The sequence below is a fragment of the Anolis sagrei genome, chromosome 4 (assembly GCF_037176765.1).
Source record: "Anolis sagrei isolate rAnoSag1 chromosome 4, rAnoSag1.mat, whole genome shotgun sequence".
Classification (NCBI taxonomy): Eukaryota; Metazoa; Chordata; class Lepidosauria; order Squamata; family Dactyloidae; genus Anolis; species Anolis sagrei.
Genome location: NC_090024.1, coordinates 195,677,793 through 195,695,190, shown reverse-complemented (window position 1 = coordinate 195,695,190; position 17,398 = coordinate 195,677,793). Strand labels below are relative to the sequence as shown.

The 17,398-nt window shown below is 40.0% G+C and overlaps 1 protein-coding gene across 2 annotated transcripts in view; it reads right to left on the bottom strand.

The window, feature by feature from the left end:
- RASSF5 (Ras association domain family member 5) overlaps nt 1-17,398 on the bottom strand; it is a 127,960-nt gene that overhangs the window by 44,659 nt on the left and 65,903 nt on the right. Inside the window, exon 1 of one of the 2 annotated variants that reach the window (XM_060772874.2) lies at nt 13,612-13,821. The exons of the other annotated variant lie outside the window; for it this stretch is intronic. Coding sequence (XP_060628857.1) covers nt 13,612-13,731 — 120 coding nt within the window. The 5' untranslated portion in view covers nt 13,732-13,821. Of the gene's footprint in view, nt 1-13,611; nt 13,822-17,398 lie in introns of those variants that run through there. 2 annotated transcript variants of the gene reach the window in all.

Genomic DNA, 17,398 nt, shown 5'->3' with positions numbered 1-17,398 from the left:
CCTTCCTCAGCCTAATTTCACACAGTTCTTGATCTAATCGCCAAAGGCCCCTGCAAGCAGTCAGTTCACATATTCTGTTGAGCATGATCTCTTCCTTTATTGCCAGACCATTAGGTGAATAAGAAGAAATGGGCAGGGAACGAGAGAGAGACTGGGAGAGAGAATAGTTGAAAAGAGAAAGAAACAGGGATGGCCCAATTCTCTTTTGCCTCTAACTCTGCCATCCTGCACTTGCTTTGGTCCTGCTCTCAACCACTCTGCAAAGGAAGATGGCCCTCAGCTCCACCTATGCTTTGCTATACTGTTACCTGAATATGTGAAGAAAACATATTTGGCTAGTGATTATTTGGAAAATGAGTCATGACATCTTTGTGTAATGATACTGTTTCTTAAAACATATACTGTATATCTTCAATTGTGAGATGCTATCAATTGTATATATTTACTAGCCGTCCCCTGCCACACATTGCTGTGAACCAATCTGGTGATCTGGAAAAAAAAGTAATGAGAAAGTGTTGGCTTCTAGTGTGTGTAATTTATTTATGCTTGTGGGTAAACAGTATTTCTTGTTTCTTTGTCTGTGTTGAAGTAGAGATTGTCTGGTTTGCCTACTCTGGAACATCCAACATATAATTGTCCTTCTTTACAAGTCCCTTTCATATCTATGATACTATATCTGCCATATACATATATATGTGTGTGTATGTGAATCATCTATCTATCTATCTATCTATCTATCTATCTATCTATCTATATCTATGACTGGATTGCTCTTTGACAGAAGGGCTTTGATTATTTTTTTTCTTGCTCTGGTGAAGAGAGTTGAACTGGATGGCCTTAAGGCAGAATTTCTCAACCGGGGGGTTGGGACCCTGGGGTGGGGGGTCATGACGGAGTGTCAGAAGGGTTACCAAAGACCACCAGAAAACACAGTATTTTCTGTTGGTCGAGGGGGTACTGTGTGGGAAGTTTGGCCCAGTTCTATTGTTGGTGGGATTCAGAATACTCTTAGATTGTAGGTGAACTATAAATCACAGTAACTATATCTCCCAAATGTTAAGATCTATTTCCCACAAACTCCATCTGTGTTCATATTTGGGCATATGGAGTGTTCGTGCCAAGTTTGGTCTAGATCCTTCATTGTTTGAGTCCACAGTGTTCTCTGGATGTAGGCGAAATGCAACTCCAAAACTCAAGTTCAATGCTCACCAAACTCTTCTAGTGTTTTCTCTTGTTCATGGGAGTCCTGTGTGCCAAGTTTGGTTCAATTCCATCATTGATGGAGTTCAGAATCCTCTTTGATTATAGGTGAACTATAAATCCCAGCAACTAAAACAACCAAATGACAAAATCCAATTTTTTAGTGATGCTCACTCCGTGGGTTAGTAAGTGGTCTTGTGGCCAAATTTGGTGACAATTGGTCCATCGGTTTTTGAGTTATGATGTCAACGAACAGAGTATGCATATATATCTATATAAATAAAAAAATGTAATGTTCATTTGTGGGATTAACAGAACTCAAAAACCACTGGGCGTAATGACACCAAATTTGGACACAAGACACCTAATAACCCAATGTATGTCCTTCACTCAAAAAAACTGTTTTTGTCATTTGCCGGGATTTATAGTTCACCTACAATCACAGAGCATTCTGAACCCCACCAAAGATAGAATTGAGCTGAACCCCCCACACAGAACCCCCATGTGGGCCACAGCAATGTGTGGCAAGGGACAGCTAGTGTGTGTGTGTGTGTATATTATACATATCCATCAAATGTAAGATGCACATCAATTTCAGTAGCACCAACAGAAAAAAAGACACACACACACACAAACATCACCCATGAGTCTACTTCATTTTTAAAGATGTTTAAAATGGGGGGTGGGTGCATCTTAGAATTTTTTAAAATTACAGTATTACAATGGGCATAGTTAGCAAGTAACTTTTCCTCCTTTGTGGATTTTAATAGGAATATTTGTGTTTTATCATGCATGTATATTATTTTTTAAATGCTAGTTACTAAGCATCGGTGGCATGATGGGTTAAACCCTTGTGTGATGAACTGCTGATCTGAAGGCTGGCAGTTCAAACTGCAAGATGGTATGAACTCCCATCTATCAGCTCGAGTTCCTGCCAACCTAGCCATTTGACAACATGTAATGTGGGTAGATAAACAGGTACCACTTTGGTGGGAAAGTGTTCCAAGCAATCTTGCCGGCCACACAATCAGGAGGTGATAACACAGGCTCCTCAGCTCGAAAATGGAGGAAAGCACCTCCCCAGAGCCAGAGATGAGCACTGCTTCCAGAAGCCGGCAATGAAAGGAGAAACCTCTGCCTTGTTTGTGTTTGTGAGTCTCACTGTATATGATTGTAAAGGCACTGAATGTTTGCCTATGTATGTAAATGCTGTAATCTGTTCTGAGTCCCCTAGGGAGAAGGGCGGAATATAAATAAAGTGTATTATTATTATTATTATTATTATTATTATTATTATTATTAAACAGATACCTTTTTAAAATATGTGCATCAATGGGTATTTTATCAGAAGCTGTTGTGCAAAATCCCAGGAAAGTCCTTATTTTATTTGCTTTGGATTTTTGTTTCAAGGTCATTACTTTGGATGGTGGTGTTTTATTTTGGTGGACTCCTGAGAGCAGGGATAGATACAATGCGGTCCATGGACCACACTTTTGTCACCCCTGAAGCCTACCACCAATTTACAAGTGCCATTTTGTTATTTTTCAGAACCATTTTTGTTCTGAAATCACCAAGAAACCCCTCAAACATATGAAAACATGCTAAAAAATCCCCCATACATAAGAACCCCAGAATATAATTCTTCTCTGCAATCTGTCTTCAAATAGCAACACAAAGTACCATGACGTTATTTCTTGTTACCATTTTGAGAGGGACTGCCACGGAAAAATGAAGCATTTGGGCTTGTTGGATACGGTTCTCAACCTGTGGGTCCCCAGATGTTTTGGCCTTCAACTCCCAGAAATCCTAACAGCTGGTAAACTGGCTAAGATTTCTGGGAGTTGTAGGCCAAAACACATGGGGACCCACAGGCTGAGAACCACTAGTTTAGAAACTAGTGAAAATTGAATAAAGTGAACTCCCACCCCCAAGTAACAATACATAAAGTTTTCTAAAAGAACTATTCTGACTAAATGTATGAATTCAGCAAGAACAAAATAATACAAAGCCCAATACACTTGATAAGAAAAAAGTCAAAGCTTTGAAGCATAAATAATTATGATGCATAAAGGATGAGCAGCAGGCTAGTCTACATTATGCACATTTCAGAAGCTGAGTCCTTCTCCAGTCTCAATGTACTTAGGTGGTTAATTAAATTTTGATGAACAGATGTACAAGTTGTTGCATTTTTTAATGTAAGAAATTCACATAATTGCACCCTAAACAAGATTGTATATAGGCCGAGGCTGAAATGCCAGTCCCTATTCTTCATTCATCAACTCAGAATGACGACTGGAAAGAAAAAGACAGAAGGAGAAAAAATAAAAGAGAAAGGATGATGGGAACAGAAAAAGTAATTCTGCATTTCAGATACAACACAGAAAACTATTTCAGACAGTTAAATAAATACAAAATTTGGTCAAGCAGCTTTGCACAACACAGTACACATCTGTCTGATTCATGCATCCCATGCATCTCAGAAGTACAGTTCTTCCCTTGGTTTCCATTTCATTATGCTAAGACAGAAGGCTACCTTACAATTCTCAACAAGAGATCTTAGTATCAGGTTTGCAGATCGGGTTTCTCTCTGATTAACTTTTCTGTGGCCAAGTCTGTTTAGGGAAGGATAAAATAGGACAAAAGTGCCAGGGAAGTTAATTCTTTTTCCTTTTTACTGTTCATGTTGATGGGGAAAAAATGAGGTTGCACATCATAGAAATTACACCACCACCATTTTGTGTCTTGTATGCAGACTGTCTGCTGTCTCATCCTCCCACCAGGAACATCCTCACATCCTGGATTAACGACACGGTTGCTTCTGACAACCAGTATGCCTGGACAAGACTTGCATGAAGGCCAAATGTGAATGCTGCACCTGTTCCACCTCCGCCCCATAATAATCTCAAATGATGTTTGAAGGTGCACTGAAAAGCACCATTCCTCCTACATCAGGAAATGTCTGTGTACTGCTTATCAAATTGCTTGCATTTAGAATGTAAGCCCAGGAAGCATTTAGTGTAAGCACTTCACAACGGCAAGTGCAAAAATTGGAAATATATACAATACACAATTATTCTCTCTTCTCCAGTAATAAGCATTCTAGCTTTGTTCCAAAAGACTCCCCCAACCCCAGCACGCTGTCAACAGGAGGTTCCTAAGGTGATCAAATGCTTAAGGATATCAATTACCTTTTTGTATATCATCTGTTCTTTTCCCATATAAGGACATGATTTGGTAGTGAAATTCTTTTGACCATAATTTGGCAGTTCTATACTTAAGAATGCCAGGTACCTTTTAGAGCTGTGGGGGGCACATTACTTCCTGTACTTTCAGTCCATGCCATCTGTTATTCTATTAACTCAGCCTTCCAACAATAGTGCCAGCAGTCATCACATAATTGCAATAGCCCTTTGATGATGATGGCAACAACTTCTTAAAAGTCTTACATTATACCCCTTCAGTCTTCCAAAAATAAAAAATAAAAGGGGGGGGGGGAGAGATAAACCAGCTGCTTATAATTCTTGTTAAATGCAATGGGAGGCTAGCAAGAGATAAGAAGGAATAATCAACAAGTAAATTAATTCCCATAACAAAAAAATCCAGCGGGAGAAAAATCATGCCATGACCTCAATTTATATCTGAAAATCCCAAAGCTAGAAAAGAAAATCGGAACTGAGTAAGATGAACCATACCCATTTGCAAGCAGGTATTCAAATGCACCTTTCTTAACACTGGTATTATACACCATGGAGAGAACAGAGAATGAATCAGCCCCTGTGTTTCCAAGCAGAACTTACTGATCCAGACTGGCATTGAGAAGAAGACTTTGATATTGGCAGCTTCTTCTTCTTCTTGACAGAACAAAAAGTGCAAACGCTATCAAGGCATGATTCCTAAATCTATGCATCCCGCATAGTACGTTTTCCAAAGCATATGGTGAACATACATGAGGAAATCAATAGTATTTTTCCAAGGTTCTTCAAGCTTAATTTTAGTCATTTTGAGAAACAGACAGAAATGTCACTCTAAACATTTAAACTAAGACTTAAAGTAGAAACCAGCACTAGCTTTTTGCGACCCAGTACCTACAAGGTGCTGGATTACATTTCCTGTCACTTTCAGCTAGCACAGCCACTGCCCATACTGCTTGCAGATGTGGACAGCTCCAGTGTAACACATCTGGAAGGCCCCACAGAACATTTCAAATGATGCTTTGATGTTCCTAAAATGAGCGTTTTGTTTTTTTGCTTTCTTTTATCTGGAGATATTTCTGCTAGGTGTCTGAAAGGTAGTCTTGTGCATTCATACAGAATTGCAAATCCATTTCTGTTTGTTTCATTTGTAAGGCCCCCATCAGGCATGTAGCCGGGGGGGGGGGGCTTTGGGGGCTTCAGCCCCCCCCCCCCCGAAATTCTCATGGTGGTCTGCGAAAAGGCCTTACTGGTACATTATTTAGACTGTTATGTTTATTCATATCATGATCTGATCACCATGCTCAATATATCCCATATGCATGGGGGTATTGGGGTAACGATACAAAAGGTCTGCTAGGGTATTTATTTATTTATTTATTTACTTTGCTTATATACCGCTGTGCTCATCCCAGACTCACTCAGACTCAGCCCCCCCCCGAATCAAACTCAGCCCCCCCCCCCCGAATCAAAATCCTGGCTACGGGCCTGGCCCCCATTTTCATTTTCTAGCACCTCTCAAAAATGGGTACCTTCCCAAATGGGCGTTTTCATTCCGCAGTGGAGAATACAATGATTTTTGGCTCATTGGCCACAATGGGCAGGCTTCCCTGGGCTCCCCTTCTCCTCGGTTTTAGGGTCAGAGGGTGAAAATGGCCACATAAGGAGGGCACATCTACCACTTTTAATTAACCAAGTTTTATAGCGTTTGGGGTCATCTCCCAATTTTTAGGGATTTTTTAATTTCGATAAATAAAATCTCCTTAAAACTTTTCCTCTTTCCCCCCATTGGCCCCGCCCTCTAACTTCTCCAGGAGCAGCAGCAGGAGGAAGGCAAGGCAGGGCACCATTCCTTCCTGCCAAATGTCAAAGATGCCCTGCACACCACACACACAGCCCAGTGCCCAGCCCCATTATTTCACTTCTTTAACTGACGGCAATTGTTGGGGGGGGGGGGAATTCCCCTCCCCATCATTTTTGGCAATGGCATGGTTTATCCTTATGTCCTTGTCCTTCATTACAACCTGGGTTAAAAGCATCAGAGTTACTAAAGATACCACTTCACCTGTGATGCTTTCCTCTCTGTCTGCAGAAGAGAACTGGGTTTAAAGACAGGGCTTAAGCTACCACTATTTCCATCTGCAGAGGAGATGAGTGGCGGGTTGGTGAGGCAAGGCAGACAGCAGGCAAGGCAGATGATGTTCTTCTCTTCTGATTGGCCCAACAGGAAGGGCTCAGAGGGAAATAGCACGGTCAATTCTCCACTGGCCACATGAGGAGCGCCGCATGGGCCGAAAAGCAGACAAGGAAATGGTACTTGCTCCCGCTTTCTTTCATTTTGAGATTATTTTCATACCGGAAGGGGGAACTGTTTCATGCCCCCTGAATGAGACAAATGGAATGAAACAACAAATGAAACAGGACAAATGGGTATCTCGCACACTTCTACTGCAAGACAAGGAATTATGAAAAACTTGGTAGATATACATCAGATATTATCAGTAGAGATGGAGTACCATTTTGCAAAGATGCTCAGGAGTTACTGATCTCTTCCTGTTCCAAATGCAATGTGTCCAGTGATTATATGCGTTGTGTAATTTTCATAACTTGATAGCACTTTAATTGCCAAGATTCCACACTATGGAATTCTGGCATTTGTAGTTTGGTAATTCTCTAATGCCCACTCTTGAAGTACATCTTAAAATGTCTCTGGCAAATTATTCTATGTAGCTCACTGAAAACTGCAAATCCTTGGATACCCTAAGATGGAGCATTGGCTACTAAAGTGGTACAAAGTGCTATAAGCTATGTAGTATAGATATACCCATTTCTGCAACTCCTTTAGGTAGAATGGAAAAAACACAACTCAGAACTCAAACACTACCAACAGGAGATTCAAACCAACACTTATCTTCCAAGCTTGATTCCAAATGATTTCATAATTTCTTAAATGGAAGTATATTAACACACATTGTGAGTTGTTTGTGTGTTCTTGAACCCACCCTCAGAAGCATCTGGCACTTGTTGTAATTTGAGAAAAAAAGATATTTGATGAGATAGACTAATTTCTTCATCTTGTCTGCCCAATTGAATATTTCTACTCATAACACAAAGAGAATGAAATAGAATGTGTACTAGGTTGAAAACATATAGAGGATTCTGATATTTAACATTGCCTGGAGACATTCATTGGGTCACCATAAGTCAACAAGCAATTTGAAAGAACACACGCACACAGATATGACTCAGAAACAGGTTTTTGATTTTTAAAATCGCCGTAGGTAAACTAAACTAACTCCTTTCCTTTCCGTCCCACAGTAACTCCAAAGCAAACACTTGGAAATCTGAAATAAGTATGGCATAGAGAACATGGTCTGCTTTGCAGAATGGCATCAAATCATTTAGGACCCCATGAGACAGAGGTTTTACTCCATTTCACCTCAAATAAAAGATGAAATCCCACCAAACAACACACAACTCATTCAGTTGGTTGCCAGTGGGACTCCGTCTCTACAGTGTGTAGAAACAGGAGGATTTGAAAGATGAGAAGAAATCGACTCCACTCCCTGCATGTAGAAATGCTTAAAAACAGGTATTTTTCCTTGGGATGGGAAGTGGCAGATTTGTCCATTTGCATTCTATTTTGTGGTGTTTCAGTGTGGGACATTTAGAGACTTCCCCCTGTATGTGGGAAGTCTCTAAATGTCCCTCAGTGCTCCTTCTGTCACCATTACTCTTCAGACACAGAAAAGGACCAGAAAATATTTTTAATTATTTTTATTTTACTGCTGAAATTGCACAATTTTGAACACTTGAAATTTTGCCTTATTGGTCATTTTTTGTTTTGCGCTTCCACAACTGTGCAATTTTAGAGCGCATATATATATATACACACACACACATATACATATATATACATACATACACACACATATAAACCAGCAGCCCATGTGATGAGGAATGAAGTGAATGAATTAACTATTAACAGGCAGAGATTATTCTGTGTTATGGGAGTGAGTAAATTCTCAGTCTTCTTTAAAGACATGGTGATGATTCCACCCACTCCCTGCTCCCCTTTGTGAGATGAGGTCCCCAGTAAGAGTTATGTTTGTGACATTAAACTACCGGTATTTGATTCATATTGGCTGTGTGACACACTTCTAGTAAAGAAGAACCCCAAACTACCTGTTTTAGTTAAATAACTATTGTTGCAACTGAAAGTCACAGCAATATAAAAGTCAGTCAAAATACATTTCTTCACAAACCCAAGAAACAACCACTGAGCTCTGATACCACTTCCTTCTCTTGAGCTGAAAGCAGACATGGGCAGAAGCTTCTATGCAAGGACTTTACCACATACTCATTTTATACAGATTAAATCAGTGAAATGTAGGGCTCCTTTTTCCTGTGCAAAACAAGACTTCCCCTTAAACTTATTTCCCTTCCCTTTTAACATATTTCATAGGTTGGTGACCCCAGGCTGTGCAGAAATAATTCTTTCTGTAGGATGACTTCCCCCTCACTGCGACTTTAGTACTTTCAGCTCCAATATTTGGTAACAGAACAAGTGCAATAAAGGAGAAAAGGAGTCTCATTTCAGAGGGGAACTGGTTTCTGCAATATTTACCTCCTTTTGGAGATGCAGACAAACCTAAGACATATTGAATGTTCAAGGGTGAGAAGCACAACTCAATTAACAAAGCTTCTGAAAAAGATCTTTTTTACAAAGTCATTTTTGCACCCAACCAGGGCAGTTCCAGACAGCCACAAATTGTGGGTTTAAGAGGTAGGACAAAAACACCAGAGACCTGAGAGCAGGTCCACACACAGAACTGTTGGTCCCAGGAGTTCTGCCTGTGACGTCCAGACTTGTGGCTTTGTTACGGGATTTCTAAGCCTGCAAGATGGCTGCCATGTGACATTTACCAGAATTTTTTTTTTTTAAAAAAACTTTAAATAGGCAGATGCAAATATGCACATCATTTGGACAAGTTTTGTTCCTGGGTTATACATATCTGTTCCTCATTGCTTTTATCCTGAACAGATGGTGAAAGTGACTACTGGGCAAAAACTTTGTCCTGTCAAGAGAAACTTCATTCAATGAAGTTTGTGGTACACAAACAAAGTTTGTGGAGTACGACCACTACTTTCAAAGTCAGGACTACACTATTAAACAGGAACTGACACTTTCAAGCCAGGAACAGAACTTCACCATTATTATTATCATTCAGAGGCTGCATGGCCATCTGTAATGACAGGTTTGGTTGTGTACTTGTTCCTCGGAATAACGGTGTGATGTTCCTGGGTTATTCATGTCTGTTGCTAATTGCTTTTATCATAAAAACATGAGGAAAGTTGATTACCTGGCAAAACCTTTGTTTGTGTGTCACAAACTTCATTAAACATGTGGAGGACAAAGTTTCTCTTGATAGGATAAAGTTTTCGCCCTCTAGTCAATTGTTGCCATGTTTTTTTAGGATACAACCAATTAGGAACCAACATGTGCAAACTGGGAACAAACCAACATTAAAATCCCGTATTTTCTTAGTGAAGGAACATACAGAGATTCAAATATCAACATTTTCTGGCCAGAGCTGGGACATTCCCTCAACTGAAAATTTTGCATTTTTAGCGCTTTGTAGCAATTCCTCCCTGACGTCAGTTGATGTCATCTAGCCACCCTCCATTTTGAACCGGGAACTCCTGGGATAAAGATACTGTGTGGATGGGCCCCAGCCTTCATTCCTCATCGTCTATCTACCTGGAAGGTTTTCAAGGATTTCAGCATGGCAGGATAGTGAAAGGCAGCTGGAGAAACAGATTTTCAGTGTGGGGTTGCACAATGTATCTGTGGTAAATAATGCAATAAGCCTGAAGTTGGAAAAGAACATGATTCCACTCTAGCTGAACCTATCATAGCTGTGTGTATCCACCTACAACTTGCAAGATAAACAGCAGCTAACTCCACAAGATATTACTGAGCACATATGAGCAGCAAAATACAAGGAGAAAAGGAAAAGCACTTATGCCTGTCATTAGCAGCTATGCCCAGAACATTAACATAGATCTAGAGGTATGGCTACTAAATTGTGACAAAACTTAAGGTGGTGGAAGAAAGAAAAATCACTGGATACATCTATATAAATGAAAATGTAATGTTAGTTTGTGGGGTTAACATAACTCAAAAAACCACTGGACAAACTGACACAGTACATCTAACAGGCCGCCGAGTGACCATCACTTATAAAAACACTGAAAAACACAGTAGAAGAGACTTAAAAGCCATAAAACAAAATTTACATTGCAATGAATATGCAAATCCACATATATACGCAAACACACATATACACAAATATACACAAACAAAACACATATACACAGACTGGGCCACAGCAAAACGTGGCATTGGACAGCTAGTTAGAAATATTTTTAAGTGTTCTTGAGAAGTTTCAACTATGTGCCTGTGTGGATAAATACACTTCCAAATTCACACCTAAAGACATATGAGGAACTGTGCTTCTTGTCAGACACACCATCAAACCAATGCCAACTACATAAAGGCATCTTTCACTGAAATATGGATTGTGCTTCTTCAGGCCATATTTTTATTTCCAATGACATTTGATAGCTTAAAGAACAGATTTCATTCATAATTGGGCATTAGAGATTCCATCTGTACCTGAAGAAGAACTTCCTGACTGTGAGAGCTGTTCAGCAGTGGAACTCTCTGCCCCAGAGTGTGGTGGAGACTCCTTCTTTGGAAACTTTTAAACAGAGGCTGGATGGCCATCTGTCAAGGGTGATTTGAATGCAATATTCCTGCTTCTTGGCAGGGGGTTGGACTGGATGGCCCATGAGGTCTCTTCCAACTCTTTGATTCTATGATTCTATGATTAAAATGACTATAAATCACTAGCAACATTGATGCTAGCTTATCAGTTTCTATGTCATCAAACAATTATCTACAGACATAAACTGACAGGACTACAAACAAGTGCAGGTATCTAGCCAACCTGCTTCATACCAGCCTTTCTAAGAATACACACACCATTGAGAATAATGCATAGAGAGCCTGTATGACTGTTAATATTGGAGGAGCCTAAGTTCCAGGATGAATACAAATATTTGTGTATAAGTCAGCATGCATATAATCAAACAGATATTATTATGCAAATATTGTTATTTACACTGTATTTCTTAGTTTTAGCAATGTTAGTTCTTTCTGTTCAAATATCCAGTTCTAAATAAAATCTAGATTTCATGTAAACATGTTAATCATTTCTAAACCTGAAATCAATAACCCTCCTTCAATGTCAATAAAGCCACGATTTATTTTTCCATCAATGACGAAGAGCAGAGCAGTAACCAGAAAAAATCTGGCTACTGAGAGTCAAGCACTATAAATATGGATACAACCAGAATAAAATGGCCTTGCTGGCTAATGGATGATGAAGTTGTAGTCAAACACTGGGTTGAAAAAGACATAGCAGCTCAAGGGTGGTTGGTGATCATGGTCACTTCTGGATCACAATTTTCAGCTTTCCTCAACCCTGGCTAGCACTGCTGGGTGTTCTAGGGCCCTTCCAGATAGGACCTATATCCCAGAATCTGATCCCAGGTTTTCTGCTTTAAACTTGATTATATGTGTCCACACTGTCAGATAATCTGGGATAAACAAAAAACCTGGGATCACATTCTGAGATATAGGGCCTGTCTGGAAGGGTCCCTAGTCTAACAAGAATATCTGGAAGATTCTATGATTCTCAACCATGGAACAGAGGATACATCTCACATATTGTGAACCTCTAACTAAACAAGGTGCTACAGTCCATAAAATACAATCTTGTATCTCACCAAAATCATCTACTTGGTGTTGTCTCTCTTCCCACCCACAAACCATATATCCCTCATCTAACTACCTGAGCTCACTGAGTTCATCTCACAAAATTATGAATTTTTCTGACTTTACAAATAAATTAGTACCAGTATTTCCATTTACAGAGATATACTGTCCTGCACAGTGACTAACAGCGTTTATAAATTCTTGACACTTGCCCCTCAAGTGAGGTCCCCTCTACACTGCCATATAATCCAGATTATTGCAGTAGATAATCCTGATTATCTGCTTTGAACTGGAATGTGTGAGTCCACACTGCCATATAATTCAGTTCAAAACAGATAATCTGGATTTTATATGGCAGTGTAGAATGAGGCTGAGTGATCTTGCTCAACTGTACACCAGCATGCCCATTAATTTCTAAGCTACTTCCTTGTCTCTGAGTGAATACATATGTTAATACAAACTAAAGTGTTTTATTTTGTAATGCAAGCACTTGGTTTGTGCAATTTGTGTTGAAATATGTAGATTACAAAATGGGAAGTTGGATTTAAATTGCTCTCTTTCTGGTGGCCATTTAAATCTTCTTGATTTAAAATGAATCCACACTGCTAAGCCTTCATTCATCTAAAAGCCAGTTGCTAGCTCTTGCAGTTACTGCAAATACAGTGAATGCTATGACAACAGCTAAAGCAAGGCTCGCTCAATTCATTCTCTTTTGCTCTAATCTCATGACTCTAAAACCCATGCAAGAATGGAAAGAGCAGACAGGGTTTTTTCCTCATACCCCATTTTAACAGATACCAAACAAAAATACAGTGGTAAATGATCGTCAGATATAAGAATCATAACAATTACACACATATGCAGCCAATGGCTTCTGACTCATTATGAATCCTTGATCCTGAACATCTTGTCCACACAAGGACAAAATCTTCCAAAGCAGTATATTTTAACACACACGCACACATTTCTAAACAACACTGACAACACAGTACTGTATAATTCACCCTTTATAGAAACCAATCTCACAGCATCTTTGTGAATTTAGCTGTGCAGAAATATTGCATGCAGAGGGCAACTACAGGCTCTCAGCCAGATAGCTCTGACAGCCATGGCATAGCAAACAGGTGTCAAAAGACTCAGATAAAGGGATCAGAGTTGGAAAAGGGAAAAATGACATGATCATATGCTTTAAAGCCATTGCAATGGATCATCCTGCCTATGCATAGTAACCACGGCAATATATAAATTTTTCTAGAATATTAGGTAGCATTTGATTTTCACAGCTTGGCAGCTAGCAATATATATGCACATATATTTTAGGTGTGCAGAGGGAGGGGGGATCAATTACAGAAGTTTAAGCACCACACCACTGGTTACCTTTGCAGCACCTTTGCTCTGACTGCTCCTAAAGAAGGTGGTCTTTGCTGTAAAAAAACAGTCCTCCAAGTCTTCGTCCAAACTACAGTAGCCACTACTCATGCTGTTGTCGACGGTCATCTAAGAAGGAATTCAGGCTCCTTGGAAGGAGAACAGGTGAAGTCCTCTAGTGAGCCACAGAACCAGGTGGGACTCAGTAACATCAGATCCTCAGTTTACTGCAGTGGCGACAGCCAAAGGGGACATTTCCCAATCCGGTTCCTGTGCAATCAAGAGCAAACACTCCTCCAGCTCCTACTTGCCATGCTTTGCAACTGTTTCTTCTGATCCGCAAACCAAGTAACGTCACCTTTAAAAAGAAAAAAAAAAGGAGCCTTGCTGGAGGGAACAACCTTTCCTCTCCTTCAGCTTTTTCTGGCTAACTGTTGCCAGAAATGGAGAGGGTGCCAGACCACAAGGGACTCCTCTTCTGTTCCTGGCTCGCAGACTCACTCACCATCTGTGACTAGATTCCCCCAACATGCAAACCCACGGAAAGGCTGGTTGCGAGAACAGCCTCACCTCCCCCCCCCCTTCCTGCTTGCTTGCTGTCGAACAGAATTGAGCCACTTCCTCTTGCAAGATTTCTCACACAGTTTCTGCAGTGGGTTCTTTACAGAAAATTGTCAGCATCGCAGCTGATTGTTGATTGGCGTGGCTGGAGAGAGAGAAGAGCAGGGTTACACCATTGGGGAGGAGGCAGCCTCCTCCGAGCTCCTCAGTGGCCATAACAACATTTACAAAAGATAGGAAGAGGGGTGAGAGTAGCTAATTAAAAATATATTACCTGATGTAAACTGGCAGTGCAGTGCCTTCCCTGGTGAATATCTTCTAGAAATTTAATGCTCTCCTTATCTTACTTACTGAGAAGCATTCAAAAACCACCCTTATCTATTAGACTTCATCTCAGCCCAGCAACTGTTTTAAGCAGTTTTTTCCCCTATGGATATGAGAGATATGCTAAAACAGAAGCAGGGAATACATGGCCTTCTAGATGCTATCAAACTCCAATTCCCATCATCTCTCAACACTTACTTTTCAAGAAATGATGGGGTTTACAGTTCAACATTTGGAGAGTCATGATTGCCCCATCCCTGTTTCTCAAGAGTGACATTTGTGGCTGTTATTTCCCACCAAGTCAACTCTAGCTTATGGTGACCATCTCAACAAAAGACTTCTAAGATACCTTCTCATCAACAGCAATACTCAGGTTGTACAAAATGTGGGCCATTGCTTTCTTGACTGAACTAATCAATTGGTAAGATGGTCTTCTTCCTTTCCATTTGCCTTCTATTCGTCCCACCATTATAATCTTTTTCAATGAGTCATGTTGTCTCAAGATACAGTAGGGTCTCGCTTATCCAACATAAATGTACTGGCAGAACGTTGGATAAGTGAAAATGTTGGATAATAAGGAGGGATTAAGGAAAATTACATTATGATTTTACAAATTAAGCACCAAAATATCATTTTTACAACAAATAAACAGAAACAGCAGTTCAATACACAGTAACATTATGCTGTAATTACTGTATTTATGAATTTAGCACCAAAACATTGCAATGTATTTAAACAGCTGTGGATCTGGGTGGGAGGCAGAACTGTGTGTTGGATAATACAGAACATTGGATGAGTGAAGGTTGGACTCTACTGTATGTCCAAAATATAATACTTTAAGTTTAGTCATTTTGGCTTCTAGTGAGAGTTCAGGCTTGATTTACTTTTGAGACCTTTTCTCTTTGGCAGTACATCATATCCATATAAGCCTCCAGTACCACAGTTCAAATGGGTTGATTTTGTTCCTCTCAGCTTTCTTCAGCTTTCACATCCTAACATAGACATCAGAAATAATATGTCATGGTTTTTCTGTCCTTGGGTGTGGCATTAGAAGTGGACTATGTGAGTGGTACTTTCAATTCAGTTTAAAAGAGAAGCTGGACAGATCCCTAGATGTCCAATATGCTCCCAATCCTAAAAAACAAATCAATCAGATTGGTGCATCCCATAAAAAAGAAAGAGAGAGACATGGATAGATTCCCTAGCAACACTTGCAGGAACTGGTCTGTGTCTCTGTGTTCTGCAGCTAATTTTAGAACAGTCAAGATGATTTTTCAGCATAGCTGGTACAAGGAGGTGCCAGTTTTGATCATAACCATAGTAATAATAATTTATCAGGTCAGACTTTCATATTGTTACTATCTTAGAAACACTTTAGCATAGTTCTTTGTGCTCTGGTTTCAGGATCCCAGAATCTATTACTAACCTTTTGATTCCTCGCGGTCTAGACTGAAGTCGTATTCTCAGCTATCTCCATCAGCTGCCAGGCTGCCTCTTTCCAAGCACATTGACATGTGAAAATAGGTCTTCTCTACTGGCAGCCTGACAAAGGCAGCAGTTCCAACACCCAGCATGAGCCTCCCCCTCTTTGCAAAAATTGTTTTAAATGCATACATGGACACATACAGGGAGTGCAAAACTTCTCTCTCTACAATGCACCATGCTCCTCCATATTCTTTCTCACCTGTTTGCATGCACATCTGAACCTCCCATCTAACAAAGCAAAACCCTTTGCCATCTCCGTGGGCCATTCCAGACAGGCCCTATATCCCAGGATTTGATCCCAGGTTTTCGACATTAAACTGGATTATATGAATCCGCACTGCCAAATAATCTGAGATAAAGAGAAAACCTGGGATTAGATCCTGGGATACAGGGCCTGTCTGGAAGGGCCCTACATTGTTGAAGCCATCAAGCAATACATAACAACCAGGCCAAGGCTAGCCATATTATTCCTCTTGGCATGTGAATTCCCCGCTGAAGAAAGAGTACATTTGATTTGTCTGCCATTTTCCACCAGTTTAGAAGAGCAAGAAAAATAATTTAAAAATAGAAAATAGTACCAGAACTGAGAACATTTACAAAAGGATGTTTAGATAGCACCCCCACCACCCAATTATCAAAAATGGATAAAGAAGCAAATATCAATTTTGGAAATTTAAAGTTCTTGAAGCGTCTTACTTATTACCTAACATATGCGATCGACTTATAAAAAGGCCAAAAGATCTGGATACAAATTCATGAGATAATCCAAGAAATTCTTAAGATAATCATCAGCTTCAAACCAGAACTCATATTACTAGGACAGTTAGAGGATCAAATAAAGAAAGAAACATGTGGGAATACTGCAGTACGTCTTAACAGCAGCAAGAATCCTATATGCTCAAGTGATGGGAAAAGAAAGAAATACTAACTATGGGAAATTGAAGATGTGGAAACTAATAAAAATGGACAAGTTAACAGTTTTCTTGAAGGATAAATCACTGGACACATTCTTGGAAGAACTGAAACATTTTTATCAATATATATCTGAGAGAGAGAGAGAGAGACTTTGTATAGGTTTGGAGATAAAAGCTTTTGGGATATTGCGTCGCTGTGAGTTTTCCGGGCTGTATGGTCATGTTCCAGAAGCATAATCTCCTGACATTTCGCCCACACCTATGGCAGGTATCCTCAGAGATTGAGGGGTCTGTTGGAAACTAGGCAAGTGAGGTGTATATTGTCTGTGGAATGTCCAGGGTGGGAGAAGAACTCTTTTCTGCTTGAGGCAAGTATGAATCTTGCAAATGGCCACCTTGATAAGCATTTAATGGCCTTGCAGGTTCAAAGCTTGGTTGGTTGCTGCCTGGGGGAGTCCTTTGTTGGGAAGTGTGGTGGAGGCTCCTTCTTTGGAGGCTATGATGGAGGCTGG